This window comes from Leptosomus discolor, chromosome 8 (genome assembly GCF_034619465.1).
Source record: "Leptosomus discolor isolate bLepDis1 chromosome 8, bLepDis1.hap2, whole genome shotgun sequence".
In the NCBI taxonomy this organism is placed as follows: Eukaryota; Metazoa; Chordata; class Aves; order Leptosomiformes; family Leptosomidae; genus Leptosomus; species Leptosomus discolor.
This window is the reverse complement of record NC_141398.1, coordinates 5,738,657-5,760,074: the sequence shown is the minus strand read 5'-3', so window position 1 is coordinate 5,760,074 and position 21,418 is coordinate 5,738,657. Positions and strand designations below refer to the sequence as shown.

The 21,418-nt window shown below is 39.9% G+C and overlaps 1 protein-coding gene across 1 annotated transcript in view; it reads left to right on the top strand.

Annotated features, from left to right (window-relative positions):
• CTNNAL1 (catenin alpha like 1) overlaps nt 1-21,418 on the top strand; it is a 57,658-nt gene that overhangs the window by 18,204 nt on the left and 18,036 nt on the right. The window contains exons 2-8 of the mRNA XM_086469364.1: nt 973-1,162; nt 7,701-7,888; nt 12,292-12,411; nt 14,514-14,603; nt 14,924-15,094; nt 16,129-16,329; nt 19,213-19,299. Of these exons, the coding sequence (XP_086325490.1) occupies nt 973-1,162; nt 7,701-7,888; nt 12,292-12,411; nt 14,514-14,603; nt 14,924-15,094; nt 16,129-16,329; nt 19,213-19,299 (1,047 nt within the window). The remainder of the gene's footprint in view (nt 1-972; nt 1,163-7,700; nt 7,889-12,291; nt 12,412-14,513; nt 14,604-14,923; nt 15,095-16,128; nt 16,330-19,212; nt 19,300-21,418) is intronic.

The following is a 21,418-nucleotide window of genomic DNA, read 5'->3' as shown; positions in this document are numbered from 1 at the left end:
AACGTAAAGCTCCTACGCTGTTTGTAATGCAGTTTGTAATTAGTTAATTCTGAGTGGCAGGACTGCATGCTGTTCTTGTGTTTGTTTAATGCCTTGGCTGAGGAGCTACATCTGCAGTCCTGCCTTTCTCTTTGGGTGGGAGAGGGATCTCTTTGTGTCCTCGTTTTTGGTGTTTGGGGCAAATCTCCAGTCTCCTGCAGCTGATCTCTGGTCAGGGTGATACAAGAAGGATTGTATAGTGTGGTGTAGTACCGGGCAGAAAAGCCAATACAGGATGTGGAGTTCAGAATAAGAATGCCCTCACAAATTGTTTTACTGGTAACTTGCATCTAAATGGCAACCTTTTGCTAAATTCTAGAAAACGTGTGTAACTGAGGGTGTTGAATTTTTGAGTACAGTGGATATTTTAATGGAGGGAGGCCTCAAATACTTCAGGTCATGTCTAAAAGTTGAATGGTTCTTATTTTTGTGTAAAGACTGCGCTACTGCTCATTCTTTCTTAAAGTCTGTCTTAATGAGTTGTATAAAACATCATCTACAAAAGCTTATTTCAGTAAAAAGAGCCACAGCTCCCAAATCCTAGTTGAGTGTGTTTAGTTACCTGGCAGTACAAAAACTGCAGCAAACCCAAAATGATGTTGGACTTCTCAACTTCTGCTGTGTCTGCAGTGTGAAAGCCTGTTGAGAGACCGAGCTAGGGCAGCTTGCTTTAATACTGCAAGTGAGAGAGGAAAACAATAAATCAATTCATTTGAGATGCGAGATAAACAGATCACAGCAGATGAGCAAACTTAATTATGCTCCAAACTTTTTTAATTCTGAGAAGTTAAATGATACCTCATGACTCAACAGTAAATTTTATTAGTGATGGTAAAAATCTGTTACGGAGTTCAGTTCAAAACTTGCCTTTAATACTAAAGTTAAAATGTCATCTTGCACACAGTTCTAATAATTAACTCTTCTTGTTCACAGATAACTACTCTTATTAATCACAAGGATAAACCAAAGCGTTCAGACAAGACTCTGCAAGCAATTCAGCGAGTGGGCCAAGCGGTTAACCTGGCAGTTGGGAGGTTTGTTACAGTAGGTGAAGCTATAGCCAATGAAAATCATGAACTGAAAGAGGAAATGAGTGTTGCTTGCATCGAGGCAAGGAGAGCAGGTATGTAGTTACTCATTCAGTTGTGCTTGTGCCGTTTTTGGCACGCTGCTCTGTGTCAGGAGTAATGTAAGAACTTTATTTAATTGGTTAACCCTCTTCTGGTTCATTCAAGATCTGATCTGTTACCCTATCTTGTCACTTTCTTAAACTGCTGTCTCCTTATGAACAGGGAATGGAGTTGTATGTTGGCTTTGATTTTGATAGGATCTTTTGCCACAAGGAATTACCTGACTGCTCTTTTGTTTTATGATGTTACTGCAGACAAAGAGCAGAGTGTTGAGAATACAACTTTGAGTTTATTGCTCTCAAGCTAGAACAGTGGAGTATTTAAAGTACTTTGAGTGTTGTGCTAAATCTGAATGTGTTCTAAGTCTGAATGTCTGAATGAAGGTCAGTGTCAACCCATATTTCATCAGGACTCTGTGAGATGATCCACATTAGTCATCTGATGACTCCCCTCAGTAGAATGAGAATCATATCGTACTGGCCTTTCTGCCGGATTCAACTTTGGTTGCAAACTTGCTCTGTGTGGGGGTTGAATGTGAAGCATGGATAACTGAGTTGCCTGCTGTCACCCTCCTCCCCTCAGAAGCCTCTGTCTAGGCAAATAGTGGGTCACATTCTCTGTAAGAGAATGTCAGTGTCATGCTAGAAACTACTCTTCTAGATACCAAGTACTATTCCTTGCATGATGTTTCAGTGGCTCCTGGTATTTGCCTATTCTTGCATCTGCAGTGCAGCCTTCCAAGAAGATGACATCTAGAAGAATGTTCTTGATAGTGGTGGTGGGGTTTTGATTTTTCTTTCAAATACCTTCAAATCATGGGCAATCCTACTTGAAGCTTTTCCTGTTTAAGCAGGTGGAAGTGCCTACAGGTGTGACAGACTGTTTGCTGTGGCTACAGGGAGACTATCTTGAGCTTCTAGATGTGGAGGCAAATAAATGATCCTTCAGCACTAATATCTTGATGACTGCAGAAAGCAGCAGTAGTCTACTCAAAGACATGGGTTACTGTGCTTAAAATTGATCTGTTAAGTTAAACAGTGGACTTGTGGGTGGGTGTTTGTTTTTTATCTTTTAAATAACCTCAGAAGCTGGAGGAACTTGCATTTTGCTGTCCTAGCTGGTACTTCTTGCTGAATCACTGCGCTGCTGTCAAACTTGGGGATCCTGTTCATACTATTTTTGTGATTTTAAAAAAAAAAAAACTTAGGAATTGGGCACAGTACTGTACGAAATCCTCTGAAAATCCCTCAACAATGAGTTGCAATGTCTAGAAACAAGCTGGTGATGAATGATTGTTTCTGTCATTTGAAGGACTGCTCTAGATAAACTTCAGACTGAAAATTCATAGTCGCTCCAGTAAACTTGGCTGCAAACAGAAGTGTCCTAATTTGAAAACATTCCATTTGTTATGTGAAGCATGTGTTTTCTCTTCAGAGATCCAAGTAAAATGCTGACAAGCCAAAATAACCAAAGTTTACATCGATAATCTCAGCTGCTAGAAGAGCAGTGCAGTCTGGATCTCTATTTCTTAACTTGCCAGTTATGCTGTGGCCAAGTGCTTTTTCTCCTTATTAGTGTATCCAGGAGGAGCTCAGAATCTAAAAATAATCAGCAGTATTTTCTCTCACCAAATGGTTATACTTTTTTACACTGTAAGTTTTATTTCCTGTTACGGCGTAATGTGCCTCAGATTAGAGGAGCAAAAATACAGACTGTTCACTTTTCTGTCAAGCCTCACATTTACCTTGGCATGGGTCAGTTACTTTCTCTGAACTATCCATTTGAGATCCAACGGAAGACTTACATGGGAAATGCAGTGTATCAAACATGTTTGCTGCTCTTTTTTTGTTTGGAGGTGTTTTTTGTGCCGGTATCCTCTGGACTGTTAAGTGTTGGACACAGTAAGACAGTCCTTTGTGCAGGTAAATTCTTATGGATAACTGTCCTCTGAATTCAGTCTCTGAACGCAGTTGCTCAAGTGCCATTTGGAATGACTTTGGTGTTCCCAAGCAGGCCAATAAAATCTGGCCAATTATAGCCAAGCATATTGACTTGTACAAAGGAATCCCCTGTTCTGATGGCATGAGCAGCAGAAAGCCCTTGCTGTTTAGGACAGAGGATGTTGTAGAGCTGATTATACTACTTTGTAGCTGATAAAGTGGATTGTGCCTCAAAAATTAAAGGGGCATTTTGTTAGGTGTAGAAGATAGATTTCAACACTGAAAGATTTAGAACATTAAGTGTCTCAGTTGCTAAGGAAAGTAGGGAGTTTTTAAATCAATTGCATACCCTGCAGAGGCTTTGAAGGATGACAGATGTTGTATCAGTCTCTTGTGAAGGGTATAATCAGTGATCTGAAGTGTTTCAGACTTGTTATGACTGTTTCCTTGTAATAAACCTTGTAATTTGTTTGACTCAAAATAGAATCATAAAACACTGCAGAGGGTCATGTAGCAGATCTTGCCTAACATTAGTCTTGCACTGTGTCAGTGTTTACAGTGACAGTGTAGTAGTGGAATGTAGCTCAAAGAAGCACATTTTTAGATGCCCATCTGTGATATTTTTTCTTTTTTTTCCCTCCAAAACCAGGAAAGACTGGTTAATTTAAAAGAGAAAACACACATCAGGAGTGAGTTAGTCATAACATTTTCGGTAATCTGTACCAGTTGATGACATAGCCCTAATGGACAACATGGAGTAAAATGGAAGCAATAAATAGCTCTTTCCTGTTTTTGCCTTGTCTTTTAGTACAGAGAAGGACTAAATTAAGAGGGTTGAAAAACAACAATTCATAATGGATAAATAGAATCACAGAATGACTTAGGTTGGAAGGGGCATTTAATTCCAAGAATGGAGACTGCAATTTCTTGTACGCCTCTTAGTGTTTGACCACCCTTACAGTGGAAAAAGTATTTTCTTACATCTTGTCCATTGCTTTTTGTCCTGTCACCATGCACCTCTGGGAGCAGTCTGTCCTCTCCATACCTGCCCATTAGGTAGGTAGTTGTAGGCTGCAGTGAACTCTGTCATGGGCCTTCTCTTCTTGAGAACCTGCTTCCTTCAACCTCTCCCCATGCTCCACTGTGTCAATCTTTCCCCTTGTACTGGGGAGCCCAGAACTGGACATGGTGCTCCATGTGCTGCCTCACAAATGCCAACCAGAAGGGAAGAATCATTTCTGCAGCCTGCTGGTTACGTTCCTGCTAACAGCCCGGCGTGCAGCTGCCCATCACTGCTGACTCCAGTTCAGCTCTTTGTCCACCGGGCCCCCCCATGTCTTTCCCCTCAAAGGTTCTCTGCAGACTGCTGATCGCAGCCTGTACTGCTGTGTAGGGTGATCCTGGCCCAGATGCAGGGCTTGGTATTTTTGCCTTTGTTGGACTTCACAAACTTCCTGTTGGATCATCTTTCCGGCCTGTCTCTCTGTCTAGCAGCCCTGTCCTCCAGCGTATCAGACGCCCCCAGTTTGGTATTGTTCACATACTTCCTGAATGTGCTGGCCCATCATCCAGGGAACAGTTTTGATGCCTTGTATCAGTCCCTGAGGGACACCACTGGTAACTGACTGCCCACTGGCAGTCATTGTACAACTTATCACCATACCCAAGCCCAACAGTGAGGTCACTTTCTACTCACCTTATTGTTCACTTATCTGGTCCCAGTATCATGATTTAGTTGTAAGAACACTGTGAGAGAACATGTCGGAGGCCTTACTAGAGTTGAGATACACAGCATCCATTACTTCCTCTTCTGGAGATGGTGTCATCTCATCACAGAAAGTATTCAGATTGGTAAGGGACCGTTCACCCTTGCAGGTCTGGGCTGGCTCTTCCTGATTGCCTTTTTCTGCTTCACGTGTTAATAGCTTCTGAGATGGTTTTAATAATATTCCTGGAGACTGAGGTTAAGCTGACTAGTCCATAATTGCTGGAATTTTTCTTGAAGATGGGTTTGACAGTTGCCTTTCTAGCATTGGAAATCTGCCCCAATTGTCACAATCTTTCAGACATGATAGCAGAATTACAGTGACACTGAACTGCTCCTTTGACACTCTCAGATGTATCCCATGGACTTGTGTATTCCCAGCTGACTTAAATACTCCCTAGCTCAGCCTTTTTACCCTAAATGTCTTGCTCCTCATATCTTACTCCCCAGGCACCATTCCTGTTGCTGTAGTTGCAGATCTGCAGGCAGAGAGGGAAGCCTTTGTTCTGTTGTCAGAAGTCTCTCAAGTTTCTAGGGCTGTCTGGAGCTTTTGACAGGCAGGTGTTGCAGCTCTTTCTGTGTGCTCTGATTACTTTTGTATGACTAGATGCTTCACCTACGACTTGGTAATTAATTTTCAAGAAGGTGAATCCCACAGCGTAAGAAATAAGATAATGATGTTGTGCATCCTTCCTTGGTTACCAAAAGCACTTTACATCTATTTTACTTCTGTGTTTCTCAGCATTTTAAGTTGTCACATCTATTTTAAGATCAAAGGAGAAGATTTGGTTTAATCTGCTGACAACAATGAACAGTTCCAACTAGAGATTGGCCTGAAATGAAGTGAATTCGACTGTGGAGAAGGCAATGGCCAATCTGTTTTGCTGTTAAATGATCTCCTTGCCTGACAGGAGACTTGTCCTACAGCTTCACTGTTAGTGTATCTGACTGCCCTCACTGTTCAGATAATAGTTGTACTTTCATAATTCTTCTTGCTTCTATTCATTTTCAGGCCCTTCAGCTGTGGAACTGACCATCTCAAAGTGTACTTTACTTATTGTATTGGTGTGCTAGAGAGACCCTCTGATTACTTGTAGCATGGCTTTTCTGACCTGGACTGGTCCTAGCAAAAGTGCTAGAAGTTCCTTGCCATAGTGCAGTATCTACTCAGGCAGCTTAGGAGAATTACAGTTGTCAGAGGAGGGAAATCTGTACATAAACACCATGAAGCATGGAGCTCTGTGGTTTGAAGGACTGCCAGGGCTTCCTTGTTCCATAGTGATTTTGTGTGGTATTTCTGGAGTAATAAGGCACCCTCAGGTTCTTCGTATGGGACCTCTGGCTTTTTGAGGCTTTTGGAGTATCTTGTCTGCTTAGGTGAATTACCTTACTTGAAGTCTTGAAGATGAGTCGTAGTGGACTCATAGAACCATAGAATGGTTTGGGTTGGAAGGGACCTTAAAGACCATCTAGTCCAACCCCCTGCCGTGGGCAGGGACACCTCCCACCAGACCAGGTCGCTCCCAGCCCCATCCAGCCTGGCCTTGAGCACTGCCAGGGAGGGGGCAGCCACAGCTTCTCTGGGCAGCCTGTGCCAGGGCCTCATAGTGAAGAGTTTCTTCCTTATATCTAATCTAAATTGCCCCTCTTTCAGTTTAAAGCCCTCATCCCATCACTGCCCTCCCTGATCCAGAGTCCCTCCCCACCTCTCCTGCAGCCCCCTTTCAGCACCGAAGGCCGCTGTAAGGTCCCCCTGGAGCCTTCTCTTCTCCAGGCTGAACACCCCAACTCTCTCAGCCTGTTCTCACAGGGGAGCTGCTCCAGCCCTGATCAGATGTCCTAGATTTTATCTTCAAGGGTGATCTGCAGGTTAGTTGTAGGTTGATCACTTTGTTGTGCTTGCTGACAGAAAGCATCACTGTCTCAGAGCTTGTATGAGTTCAGTCTCCCAGCAGTTCTTCTGTGATTGTGCACCAGGAAACTGCTCTATGCCTTTGCTCTGTTGCATTATTATCCAGGGTGCTCAAGAAGATTTAATTGGATAGGGGCCTGTGATTTTTCTCGAACGAGGAGATCCATTGGCTGCATTGGATTGTAGAATTTTTAACCACGTGAAAAATAGAAGTGATCAAGTAATCCTGTTTACTTGTTATCGTATTAAATGCTAGTTGAATAAAAAGATGCTTATGAGCTGAAAATCAGTGCTGCTTTGCCTTTTTTCTCTGATGTCTCTAACAACATACTGTTTGGTGGCCCTCCTTTGAACATAAAGTGCCGTAGTCTCGCTGTAGTGCTTCAGTCCTACAAGTTATAAAAGTTACTGTTTGGAATCTCTTTATTCTTCGTGCCTGAAGATTTCTACAGGAATAGGAAATCCATAAATTATAGGGAATACTAACTGAAATTTGGAAAATGGAGGAGAATTTGTGGGTCTTCCTTCCTTGCTGCATATCCTGCTCCTTCAGTGTGTTGATGCTGCAAGTGTCAACACTGACTTGACTTCTGCTATTAAAATTGGAAAAAATATCTCCATTAATGTTTTCTCCCTTCACACTTCCCAGCTCCACTCCCTCCACCTCAAATATCTGTAGACTACTGTAAGAAAATTAGTGTATGTTACAGATGGAGGAATGAGGCAGTACTGAATAACAGTCCAAACTTAAATATGGAGAGGGTGCCACCAACAGTCAGTAGAAGAAAGTGAAATAGAGTTGTAAGTAGCTCTGAAATTGTTTTATCTGTCAGAGATAAAAGTTAAGAATGCTTAATGGCTCAGTTTCTTTTTTGTAAGTATGAAATGTTAATTGTTTCTTTTTTCCCCTCTAGGTGAAACAATTGCACAGCTTACGGACGTGGCAAGCTTGGATCATCCAGAATCCGATAGCCACATAACAATCTTTACAGACAAAACGGGTGTGGTAAAAGCTGCGAGGTTGTTGCTTTCTTCGGTCACAAAGGTGCTGGTGTTAGCAGACAGAATTGTTATTAAGCAAATTATCACTTCCAGAAACAAGGTATTTGTAGCTGCTTTTTTGTTTTGTTTAACTGATACCTGCAGTCAATGCAAAAGAGCGGTGGTAAATGAAGTGGTATTTTCATTGTATCTCTAGGGGAAGCGCAAAACAAAGAGGTAAAAACGAATGTCTTGCGCCTGATCACCTACCAGATATCTGAAAGGGGATGGCTGTAAGTCAGGAGGAATAAACCAACAATTTTCAGTGGCTTTTTACATTCTGACCTATATTGCTCTATTGACTTAATATGCTGGAGAAGATGCTGTGCTACTGCTTATTTAACTTTTAAGTTTGCTGCGAGGTGGAAGTGTGTCTGTCAGTAAAATGGCCAATAAAAGCTTCTACTTGCTAAGGACAGGATGTTTGTTCTGTCAGGGTCAAGAAGAGGAGAGCATTATGCATGTGTCTAAGGCAAAAAGCTGTGAGGAATGCTGATAAACGTGTGTGCTAGTGAAGTGAGGTTTACAGATTAAAAGCTTGTTGTGCGGTTTAACTTCTGTCTTGAAACTTGGCTTGGAACTATTTACTTGATTTTAAATAATGTTTGAAGGCCCATTGAGCCTCAGGTGTGATATATTTCATGTACTGCACTGTTGTGCCTATAGGTTAGTCCTTTTTTTTTCCTCTCTGATATGCTAAAACAAAAATGGAAAAACTTCGTATTTGAAAAATGAGAGCCTGATAGGGCCTGAGTTTTTCCATTAATTTTCAACTCTTAATCCAGAGCAGTGCCCCTCTTTCCTCTCTTGAGTGCTCATGCTATCCCTCTTCCTTTGTCCCAGTTTGCTTTCCAGACACGCTGGTCTCTACTTTGCTGCTTCTAGATCCAAGACACTTGAGTCCAGGATTCAAAAAGTACAGTAATACCTGCTTCAGTCTGGCTTTAGAGTTAGCAGCACTCATCTGCTGTCTTAATGCTCTTCTCCCAGTGGCTGATGAAGGTGGCAGCAGTTTTACCAATATTAACTTCCTGAAGTTACTTGCAGCTTTGGTCTTTCCTTGTGCTGGGGACCAGGATGGTGCATTTAGTACCTTTTGCTGCCTTTTGTGAGCTTTTCTTCTGCTCTGTCATCTGCAGCCATGCAGTGATCTGAATTAATTTACCTTTCAAAATGTGGCTGGTGATAACATGGATTTAGGCCACAGAGCAACTGTGCAAGTGCTCATATCATGAAGGGATAAGGAGGGATATATATCCTTTCAGCAGCAGGGCATGGTTTATGATAGTCTTAAATATAGATGAAACTACTGTCATATATACAGTGATATGAATATAGTAAGCATAAGTGCGAGTTTTAATTTTGAAGGTATTTAAAATGAAGTCTCATGTTCCAGAGTGTGTCTGACTGATTGCCATAGTCATCCTAGTCTCTGGTCTTTGGGGGTTTACTGCATTCTGCCTTCTGTGCATAGGCTACATGTGTTTGAGAATGTCTGTCTCCTGCTTATGGTGCCAGCAGAGCAATTCACATCTCTAGGACCAAAATAAACAAGTGATGGTGTCTTACACAGCTGTACCCTGATATTTACATAGTCCACTTCTGAAAAGTGTGTCAGACACTGATATGATGGGTAGCAAAGCAGCTCTTCTGTAAGAAATATTGTAGCAGAGGGATGATATGGCCAGGGACTTGAGAAGTGCACACAAATACTCAGAGACGGTGTAGTGTAAGGTGGTATAGAGGATGGAAAGGCAGGAACAGGATCATCAGTAGTGCCAGCTGGAGCAGGTGCTGGCTTCTTGGTGTGGGTCACTGTTGCAGAAGATCTTAGCTGTATCTTCATCTTAGAGACTGAATACCCAATATTAAACTTTTGGTGCCAGTTTTCTTGCTGCCTCTTTATGAACACCTTTGTTTTCATTGTTGTTGTCTTCCCCATATGAATCAAGAGTTAAGTCAACCAAGGGCAAAGGACAGAAAAACAGCACAGTGGTTGGACATCCAGTTTCACAGACTGGTGAAGTGATTGAGATCATCTGGAATGGTGATGTGCTCCAGAACCCAGCCTCTGGCGGTTGATCCAGAGAGCCTGTTTCTGCATCCTCTGTGTCCCGGTGTTCTTAGATTGTGTGCGTTTCTTAAATCCCTGCCCACGTCTTTCCTGCCTTACAAATTTTGTTTCCCTGTCCATCAGACTTAGGCACTGCACCAACGAGCTTAAAGTCTTGCTCCACTTAGTGTCATCAGTCAGGTTAGGAGTGTCAGAGCGATGAAGAGGGAGGTGACAGCGGGGGTGTTGCCGCACTGTGCGGATTGCATCAAAATACAGATGTGCCCTGAAGTGATGTCAGCCTACGACCGCCGTCTGAACAGCCACGTTCATAGCGCAGCAGTAGCCGTGTAATACTAAGTTCTACTTTAGACATTAATAGGAACTTAAAGCCTTTTTTGATATGAATTTTTATCCTTGTTTTTAAAAATGTACATTCTAGTTGCTATCTATGTGCTTCATGTTGAAGAAAGCTTAAAATGAAAAGTTATGAAGACGGGTATTTTGCATGTTAACAGCTTCTCGAATAAGCTTTAGACAAATGTGGAGCTGTCTGTATGGTTTCTCCCTGTATGTAGTTTCTTGGAATATCAGCTCTGCCTGGAACGTCTAGGATTGTTATGTGTAATGGAAATGCATGTGCTTTCACTGGCATTTTTATTGGACAAGAGATTTGTCATGATGGAAACACTTGTTTTAGGGTAACTGTAACGGAGTTGCTTGCAACCAAGACCATACTCAGGAAGTACTGCACTTGCTTAAACCAAGAATGGTTGAGCATAATTACTATTCTTTTTTACCCCTTTGCAAAGAGAAGGTTGGATCTTAACTTACGTGTATGTTTTCTCCTTTCTCCCCATTCGCTTTTCTACATCCTTGCTTTCCCCGTCCTATGATTCTCTGCTGCTTCCAGTCTCATACTGCTGCCTTCCCATCTTCATCTTTGTGCAGCTTCCTTCCAAGTCCTTTGTACCCCAGCCTTGCTCGTGCAGCAACACCTGAAGCACAAAGGCTCCTGTTTCTGCAGCCTTTGTGGAACTGGCTGTGTGACATAAGAAGATACTCGGATGGATACTGCAGTCTAATATTGCATGACAGCAGTCAGTTCCACAGTACTCACAGGATTTAGTGGAACACTTGCTTTGCACAGGTTATAATGATGAGATTGAGCAGCTGCTCCCTTACAAAAGAAGGGGTGCTTCTAGGAGGGTTTGCCTGGGTTGCAGGGAAAGGGTATTTTGTCATAATCGGGTATGTAGGCTGCTTTTTTAGTTGGAGGGGGAGTCATGTTTGACATAGGAAAGGAGAACTAAGTGGAAGTTTCTCCCTTTCAAGTACAGTTTGTTAAATTTTCATGCGGTATTTTATCTTCAGCCTGAAACTCACTAAAAAAACTGCTTAGACTTTCTTCCCGTCTGAAGACATTTAGTGGATTTGAAAGATGCTTTGGGATTAGCAACTGTACCTCTAACCTGAAAAACCCTAATGTTATAATCTGTTATACCTCCAATAAAATCTGTTATAAACCATATCGTTGTGACTTCAGCAGGATAGCTTCAGTAATTTATGAGCTATATGATGTTTTTTGCTGAATGATTTTTAAAAAAAGGCTGATTTTGCATGCTTTTATATATCTTGAGTAAGGGTTTGATACAACTTGGGTTCATTTAGTTCTTTGTTTTATATAGAGCTAATAATCTTCAATGTTAGAGTAAGTTGTTATGGAAAGTATAAAACTATATTTTAACTAATCTCTTTCTTGTTTTCTTGTGTGGAATGTTGTTTTTTTAAATGCACACAGCCATTAAAACACCTGTTTGATGGTGCAACTGGTTTTAAACTTTGAAAGTTGTGCATCTGAAATTGAACTCTGAAATTGAGTTACAACTCTCAGTTATAGGGATGTATAATCTGTATTTTATTTAGGGATATAATCTGTATAGAAATTTAAAGTACATATGTTTTTTAATTTAATACGACAGTAAAATTTTTCCTAAATCTGGAAACTGAATCCTGTGATAGTTAACTCTTGATACCGGGAAGAGTGAGGATGATGTTTTTTGAGGGTTGACAATCACAGAACCATAGAATGGTTTGGGTTGGAAGGGACCTTGAAGCTCACCTAGTTTCAACACCTCTGCCACGGGCAGGAGCACCTTCCACCAGGTTGCTCAACCAGCCTGGCCTTGAGCATTTCCAGGGTCAACAAATGACTCATTTTGAATGAAGCATGATGATTAATGCAGACTTGATTTCCGGCTATTGAGTTATTAATGCTTAAATAGTGACAAAATGTATACATTTAAACAACATGATGTAGAAGTGTCTGCAAATAATAATGTTCCTAGTTTAGCAATAATGTTTTCTGTTTAGCATCTTGATAATCTACAGTATTTTCCTTTAACTTGCAGGTTCTTGCAACAATGGAACAACTAGAAAAAGTCAGTAGTTTCCAGGAGTTTGTACAAATATTCAGTCAATTTGGAAATGAAATGGTAGAGTTTGCCCATTTAACTGGAGATCGGCAAAATGTGAGTATTAATAAAACACCGTGAGAAGTGGTGTAAGGTATCATTTTAATCTGATTCACTGGAAGATTTGGGTTTTTCTGGGATAATTAACTATTACAAAACAAAACAATCGCTGGTGTCCTGTCTCTGAAACCTAACTACTTCTCCTTGCTCCATCCAAAGGACATAATTTGATTTTTAAATCTCAGCCTGAGAAATATCGCTGTGTTGATGGATCTGCATTATCTTCCAGAAGCCTGCGTGAACGTTATTTGGGATGTCCTTTGGCTTCAGTCACCATCTCTTGGCTCTTAACTTTTCTGGCTTATTACTCTGATAGAGAATTTGTTGTTACTTGACAGAAACATTTGATGATTGCACCTAGTGAAGGAATTTGAAAGCGGAGTAATTATTTTAGAAAACTCCAAACATTAAATCTTTACATGCTAGTAAAGCATTTCCTTAATTATTCTAGAATATTTTTCTAGGTTTAGGTCAAAACCTGCATATGTTGGGGTAATGTGGTTTGGTTTTTTTGGTTTTGGTTTTTTTTTTCATTCTTGCATGCAGCTACTCTTGAAAGTAGTAAAAGCTACTCTTTTTTTTTTTTTTTTGAAAAAAAGCCTTTCACTCATGCAGGAAGCTTTTTGCTGCTACTTCCATGTAAAGAAAAGGTTTGCTAAGGGTTAAGCCTTCTGCTGTGAGCTCTAGTTGCTTCCCCTTGGCAATCAAATCCTCCATTCAGAACAGAATCAGGGTCTTGTATAGATACAGAGTCCCCTAATATCCAGCAAAATTCAGAATTCGATTTGTATAAACAATTGGCCAACCTCATGCATCTCCTTTTACTGTCGGTGTGTTCAGAGTCTAAGTACATGCTCAGTATCAAAGAATCAGTTCTGGAAAAGCTATGTATAATTAAAGGAAATACATCCTTAGAAACGAGCTCTCTTTATTTTCCCCTGAAATAGTCATAGCAGTTGTTCCTTGGCAAGAGAAAGGTGTGTTACTAGTAAGTGATATTCTTTTCAACTATATTTGATTTTTGGTGTTAACTGGTCTTTGGCTCTCCCCTCCTTGCCTACTTGACTGGTTTGGAAAGAGTCTCTCATTACTGCTTTTTTAAATTGTCAGGACTTTCTTGGTATGCTTGGTATTTCAGAAATGAGCTGCTTTTTTTTTTTGTTTAAATGTGGTGATTTTGATCTTAGATTTTCTGTAGTTGCTAAGGAAGATTTTCATGAAAATGTCAAAACAGATGGCTGCTGTGATTTATCTGGGGTTTTTTTGCTAATCTAAAGTAAATTAGGATTAATTCCATCCTGTAAACTGTTCTCTTTTCAGCTGGTCCCCTTCAGTTGCCTGTTTAATACTCAAATAGCACTCAGCCATCTTTGCGAGCATTGAGTTGTAGCTTTGTAATTCATGTAACAATGAATCAATTGAGGGATTCATGTCTTGCCCTCTTCCCTCCTTCCCACCCCCATCCCAATTTGGACTCCAGATTCTTCCCTTTTGATGAACTTTTCTGGGTGTACGGTTGAGTTTTGCAAGTATATCCCTCTCCCTGGAGGGTACTTGAAAGGTTTCTGTGCTCAGTGCCTTACTACAGAGGAATTGCTTTTTTAATCTGTTAAAACTTTTCTTTATTGCTGGTATGTAGTAAATGCAACACTCAAGTAGACAAAAGATTTATTTTATTTTATGTTTACTCCTCTGCGGTACAATGAAAAGCTAATGTTCTCTGTCTCTGCCTTACCCTCCCCCCATTTCAGAAAATATTTTCTAATCAGCTATTCTTTTCTCCTCGCTTTCCTGTTTTATGAATAATGCTATATGATAAGATAGCAAAATTAGTGACAGTTTACATAACACACTCTACCTCTGAGATCTTCCTTCTTTGAAATCTGAATTGAATAGAGCCAAGAATAAATGCATAAATTAAAATCTGTCTGAAAAGCAAGTTCTACATCATGAGTTAGGCTGAAAATAGCAGTTGTCAGACATCAAGAAGCCTTCTCACAACCCGTCCATCTGCAAGAGTTTCCTTTTTCCGGTCTCACAAGCAGTTAACTTCTTAGATACTGTGTAATATTCAGGTCACTTTTTCTTCTGGTGTTTAGGATTTGAAGGATGAGAAGAAAAAGGCTAGAATGGCAGCGTCTAGGGCTGTTCTTGAGAAGTGCACCATGATGCTCCTCACTGCCTCGAAGGTGAGTGAGGGTGTGTGCTCTTACGCTACTTGGGTAAATCAGAGTGTGCCATCGGGCAGGATAGCTGACTCCTCTTTCTTAGCCCCTCTTTAAACTTCATGCTACAGAAGGGTGTAAGAGGAAATGAGAGAATGAGTAGAGGAAGATTATTTTTTTTTTAATTCTGAGTAATGGTATGAATTCTACTTAACACAATAGCAGTTTAACAGCAAGAATTTATCATATTCTAACACATTCTTCAGACTTAGCCTTAGCAGGTAGTGTTCATTTCACTCTCCTGCACGTGTACTCTCTTGTAATACTCTGCTTTCTTTAAAAAGACTTGTCTGAGGCATCCAGACTGTGAATCTGCTCGTATAAACAAAGATGGAGTGTTTCATCGGATGAGATTAGCTTTGGAACAGGTAATAGAAATTGTGACTGACTCTAGACCAAACGGAGAAAATGAAATGGCCCCCATCAGCATATATTCTGGCATCAAAGAATTCAAGGTAAGAGTAGAGATAGTGTTGTTTTCTACAGCTTAATGCATTGCCTCAAAACTAGAATGTTTTTGGGGAAAAAAAAATAATTCAAACTTCAAATGGCAGAGCTGCATCTCTTCAGCAGCGTTAACTTAGGTAACTGTCCCAAAATGTCAGAGGATCTGATGAGAGGTGATTATAATTTAATTGTTGTTGCCAAAATACACCTTCTGATACTTGCCATCTCCTCCTGAATCAGAATGCTTTCACAACTCTAATGTTCTGTTGATGTGATGCCTTGACATTGAATAAACCTAAGTATCAGGATACCAATAAGAACTTCATTAAAATAGTTGTTATTGAAGAATTCTTGCTTTGTGATTGCTGGTATTTTTAAATCTGCATACAAAAACATTCATCCAAACATTTAAAAGCACACACTGTCATTCAAAGGAAATATTATGAATTGAAACTCTATCTTGTAGCTCAGTGGATTTTTTTTTTCCTGCTAAAGGCTTTTCTAAATTTCATTTAAGAACAGTTAATGAACATCCATGTCTTACTACTTTGGAGTCCGTCGCTTTGATTTTATTTTTACTTTATCCCACCCCCCCCCCCCTTTAGAATTTGGTTGAAATTTTTGCAAAGTGCCTGAAAGTATTTAATCTGCTACATACAAATTTTTAGAAAAATACTCGAAATAGTTGATATGGATGTGGAAAGAACAAACGAAATCTGAATACACAACTAATTTCTGAAAGTTAATGAACTTAAAACCTTTTTATTGACAGCAGTAGAACAGTAATGTATTTGCTGTTACTTCTGATAAGTGGCCAGTCATTTGCTGATGGTATTATTACATTTAAAAAAAATTCCCAAACCCTAAACTGGTCTGGATACAAAGAAATTGTTGGATTGCTTTGAAAATAGGGCAATAATTTCAAAAAACACTGAGGAGAAAAATAAAATGTAAAATGATGCATCTGCTTTCTGCTTTTGCATCACAACTGTATAACCACGCAAATTCTCAAGAAACTGATATGGGGGTTTTTTTTTTTCAGAATAAGGTGGAGGGTCTTCGTGAGAATCTTTATTTTCTCTCAAAAGAGAACCTTTCGACAATGCTGGAAGTTATCCTGGAACATACTGAGGACTTCACAGACTCTGCCTATACCAGTCATGAGCACAGAGAACACATTTTGGAGCTGTCCAAACAGGCTAAAATGGAACTAGAGCAGCTGGTTTCAGTGTGGATGCAAGCTGTAAGAGCTTTTTAGCAAAGTAAATCTTTTCACCTCTACTTTGGAAAGAACTTTTTAATGCAGTGCTTCTCCTGGTGTAGGATGAGAGAACTGTGTGTGTTCCTCACAGTGACAGCTGATCAAGGAAGCCAGAGTTTGTTCTGTGCTTCTGCAGCTTCAGTAGGTTCTGTCCTTCCCCTTCCCCAGTGGTATTGCTTCATTGATTCTTTGCTGGCTAAATTAGGCTCTTACTGGCAGTAGACTAATTTTACTGAAGCTGTTAAGTGGAAACAAGAAAACGAATGGAAGTATCATGGCACAGTCTTAAACAGTTAGGTCTTTTGGTTGATTAGTTCAAAGACTTCGATTGTCTTGATCCCATGGCAGTGACCACAGTTTCTGTTTCTTGTTTTCAACAGAACATTGAAAACACTCAAACTATTGAAAAGGGAAATATTCTAAAAAATTTACTGTTTTTTTCATCTCGTGGAGAGAGGAGAGGCACTAATACTTAAAGGCAATTTTTGTTTGTCCTTGTTACAAGATTTAAATGTTGACAGCTTTCTTTTCTGGAGAAGTACATTAAGCCTCCTGCTGTCATTTGTTTTACCTTGTTCCTTGAAGATGATAGAAGATACATGCAAAAAGGGGAGAGAAAGCAGAGATGGGAAATGCAATTTCTGTTCCTGATGCTGACTTGCTTTCGGTCTTGTTCCTGGGGAAAATGTATAGCACAAAATCTGATCAAGACTCTGAAACCTGGCAGATGTGTACGAGTATAGGATACTTGCTTAACTGCATGTATTACTTAGGAGGAAGAATTTTTGTTCCTTTTCTCCTCAGATGCTGCAGACAGGTGTTCGTAATGCAGTTTGAAAAGCATATATAGTGATAATAGACTGTTGTTATTACAAAGAGGACACGTGTAGAATATTAACTGCATAAAATCCCATAACTGTAAGAGACTAAGACTGTGTTTAGCTTGGTGTTGGTGGCTAACCCTGGTAGGCAGCTGAGTGAGCACTGCTCAGCAGTAGCTAACACATCCCTGTTATCAACACTGGTTTTATCACAAATCCAAAACAGCACCATACCAGATACTATGAAGGAAATTAACTCTGTCCCAGCCAAAACCAGTACACTTGGGTATTTCTGAGCTCTATTACTGGTAGGAAATGATCACCTCTAAATAATTTACATGCTACATTTCAGGTGATAAAAATGAGAGGCTAGTACAAGACTATGCATGTATATGATCCGTGAAAATACTTGGGCGTGCACATGTGTGCTTATGCATTAAGTATTGTCATTGGTAAATAACCCAGCCTAGCTGTGGTGGAAGGCACAGGGAGCAGATAACATAGCATCAGCTCACTGAGGTGGCTTTTTAGTTTCAGCACCGCAGCTTTGTCAGAGGGTGAATATTTTCTGAGGGATTTAATGTAATTCAAGTGGGATCGTTGATCTAAAAAAAAGAAAAAAATGACCGTGCCTTGGGGGACGCAGGAGTTGGGGGATATGTAGAGCTCTTAGAGTGCCCAATTATTTCCCTTTGCACTCACTATACTTCATTTTAGCAAGCAGAGTAACTGTGAGTCTTCAGTGAAGACTGTATTTTAAAACAGAAGTGTCTTGTAACCTAGGTCAAGTCGAAACTAGACTGACATCACTGATCTGCTTTTTTGTGTTAATGAAAACTAGCTGGAGTACAACAGATAATCTCATGCTGTTGATTGAATTTTAAATGTTTCTGAAATTCTTCCTGTGTGTGTTCGAGCTCATAAAATTGAAAGCTACGGTCATGTTTTAGGTTTTCCTGTAACCTTATTTTGGCTAGAAAATTCCTTCCCTTGTGTTTTAAAAAAAAAAGTTACACGTAGAAGGAGCAAAAATGTGCATGTTAAATAAGTAAAAAAAAATAAAAAGGACACTGTAGTGAGTATAAAACTTTATGCTCTTTGTCTTAAAAGTGATTTTGTGACATTACACTTCTACACAAATTAGTTAAAGGAAAGCATTAATTTTGAGGTTCAGGTAGCTTTGAGACCTAGAACAGCTAGGAATACCTGAGAAAATGATCATACTGGCTTGGGTGGGGTTTTTTCCTTTAAATGGAGTGGAGGGTGTGCATGTCTATACCTACACATGTTTTGTGTGTGTATGTTTGTGTTAATTTAGACCCTGAGGAGCTCATTTTTTTTCAGCAATGGCCATGTTAACAGTCCCACCTAGGATAATTGTTTCTAGTATATTTTGGAGGAAAATGCAAAATCACTGCTGCTTAACTCCTTTCCCAGTGTATGTCTTTTGACATCTGGGTTGTTCCATAGATAGGTGCTGTTTGCAGAAGTGGGACCTCTGTCTTGAAGCTACCTCAACAAAATATTGTTAGCTACTGTACTCATTTAAATTAGACTATGATCTAAAGTCTTACAAGAATGCTTTAAGTAACCTTTTTGTAATTCAGTATAGAACATTTGGTATAACATCTTAGATACTGCTTTATTTTACAAGAGTGTTTATATTTAAAATAAAAATAAAAATAAATGCCTTAAACCATTGCTCTACTTCAGGATGATTAGACAGAAGATTTTTGGGAGCTGTAAAGCTTAAGGTAACGCTTTTCTGGAAAAAAAGCTCAGTGAGGTTTAGAAATAAATTCCTGTTGAACAGAAACAGTCAATTAGCTTGCATCGCTATTCTTTTTAGATTTTATTTGATCATAAGTGTTTTTCTAAAAGAATTTTTCAAATAGAACGTACACAAGATGTACAAGTGAAAACATTACGTCTAGAAAGAAAAGGCTGTCTTCTAATGCAACTTGAAGTAATGACACATGAGGTGACGGTGGGATTTGCTCTGGTTTTGTGTAATGTTTTGTTGGTTGCTTTCTTTGGCTTGTAGCAAAACCAGAAGACAAAGGATCTCATGGAGGACTTGGAAGTCGCCATTTTAAAAACATGCCAGTGCATGAATGAACTTAAAAGAGAGGTAAGTCTAGTTTAAGCAAGCATAAACTGAATAAAAGCTTGAATTTCTCACTTGTTGTACGTGAAGTTGTAAAATAGGATTCTGTACCCAAAAAGGTTAGTATCTATTTATGGACAAGAGTAACTGAATACATCAGGGAGCTAGTATGCGGTCATCTTCTGTGTCCTTACTTAGAGCTGATGAGAAATCTGTTGGAGTCATAGGCTTTTTGCTAACTCTGACAACAATAAAAAAGCGTGTTTGGAACAAAGTACTATATAAGCATTACTTTAAATGTAAAGGCTAAACTTTCCTTGGGGATGCATGCATCACTGTTTCAAATACTTCTTGTAGTGTGTGCTTAAATGAATAAATGACACTTGCTCTGTTGATTTCTATAGCAGAAATGTGTTATGATGGTGCCTTGCACTCAGGTATTTTTCTAGACAGTTGGCAGCTGTGTATGTGCCTGTTGTAAACCATTCTTTTCCTAAGAAGAAAAGAGAAGGCTCTGGGGAGACCTTATTGTGGCCCTTCAGTACTTAAATGGGGCCTGTAAGAAAGATGGGGACGACCTTTTTAGCAGGACCTGTTGTGATAGGACAAGAAGTAGTGGTTTTAAACTAAAGGAGGGCAGATTTAGACTGGATATAAGGAATAAATTTTTTATGATGAGGGTGGTGAGACACTGGCACAGGCTTTATGGAGCTGCAAGACTCCCCCCACCACTTCCACGAGCAGCCTGTTCCAGTGTTTGACCAGTCTTTCAGTAAAGAATTTTTTCCTAATATCCAATCTAAAGCTCCCCTGGTGCAACTTGGGGCCGTTTGCTCTCATCCTGTCACTAGTTACCTGGGAGAAGAGACCCACACCCACCTCGCTACAATCTCCTTTCAGGTGGTTGTAGCATTTGAATCCATCTTGTATTTTCTTGCAGCTCCATAAACGTGAATCTTACCATATTGTCCTGCCTGTGGGTTTCTGTTTGTGAAAGTGTCATGCAACAAAGACTGCATGTTTACCGTGTGTAAGTTAAAGAATCTTGTCAGGTGACAATAATAGAAAATTACCTTCTGTAAACCAGCTAACAGAGGTGACATTAAAATACAAAATACTGTGTCCTGTGGTGTAGCTTCATATTAAAAGCAATGCAGGTGAAAATGTGGCATGCTGTCTTAGAAATGGTGGGGCAAATTGAGTGGGTGTGGATTTCTAGACTAACAAATCCTAAATTCTGTATGACTTGCTCTGGTGACCTGTAGAGTATGACATCTTGCTTAGTAAGAGCTTTTTAAAAATGCACAGGGTTCATGCTACTTGTGGAAGTAAATGTAGTGTGTTATGTAGTTTTCCTTGTTCTCAGTGTAGGGGTTGGATTGATCGTGGAGTAGCTGTGTTTCTGTATGTGGCTGAGGAGACTGTCCTGTCAGTCTGACTTGTGTCGGTCAGCAACCAGGATAGCCACTGGTGAAATTCAAATATTGTGATTAAAATGCTTTTGAGAGCCTGGGTGGCTGAGAACACAAGATAGCCTTGTTGAAAGTAGGGGGTTTTTTCTAATCTCTGTCACTTTATGGAGGAAACAAAAGGCAGTTCCTTCCTTGAGATGACATTTGTGCTGATGATCAGAGATGGCATTAAGTACAAGTGAATTTCTTTTTTAGATCAGGATGAAAAGAATCTCTAATGAAAAGGTAATCTCTATGTAGCCTATATATAAATGAGAATTGCCAGTTCCTACTCTAACATTACAGGCCTTGTAGGTACACTTTCTTCAGAGCTGACTTCATTTCTGAGTTTAGTGGCTTGTGCTAGCTTTAATGGCGTATGAACAACGCTATATGAATAGTTTATAACAGGTTGTCATAGATACTTTCTTTTCCCCTCTAAAGAAACAGTTGCAGCAGGTTTTGAGACAACAATTCAGGTTTCTTGAAATAAACCAGAAAACCTTAATTCTGGACTGCACAGGAAGTGCTGCCAAGGGAAAGGGCTAAAAATAGGTAGAATTCAGTGAGATAAAATCCCCAACGTATCGTTCTAGTAAACATTCTTTCTCTCCAGAGTCAAGGCCCACCAGACTCACCATTTCAAGCTCATTGCATTCCTAAGAACTTGAAAAATAACATTCTTGTACAAC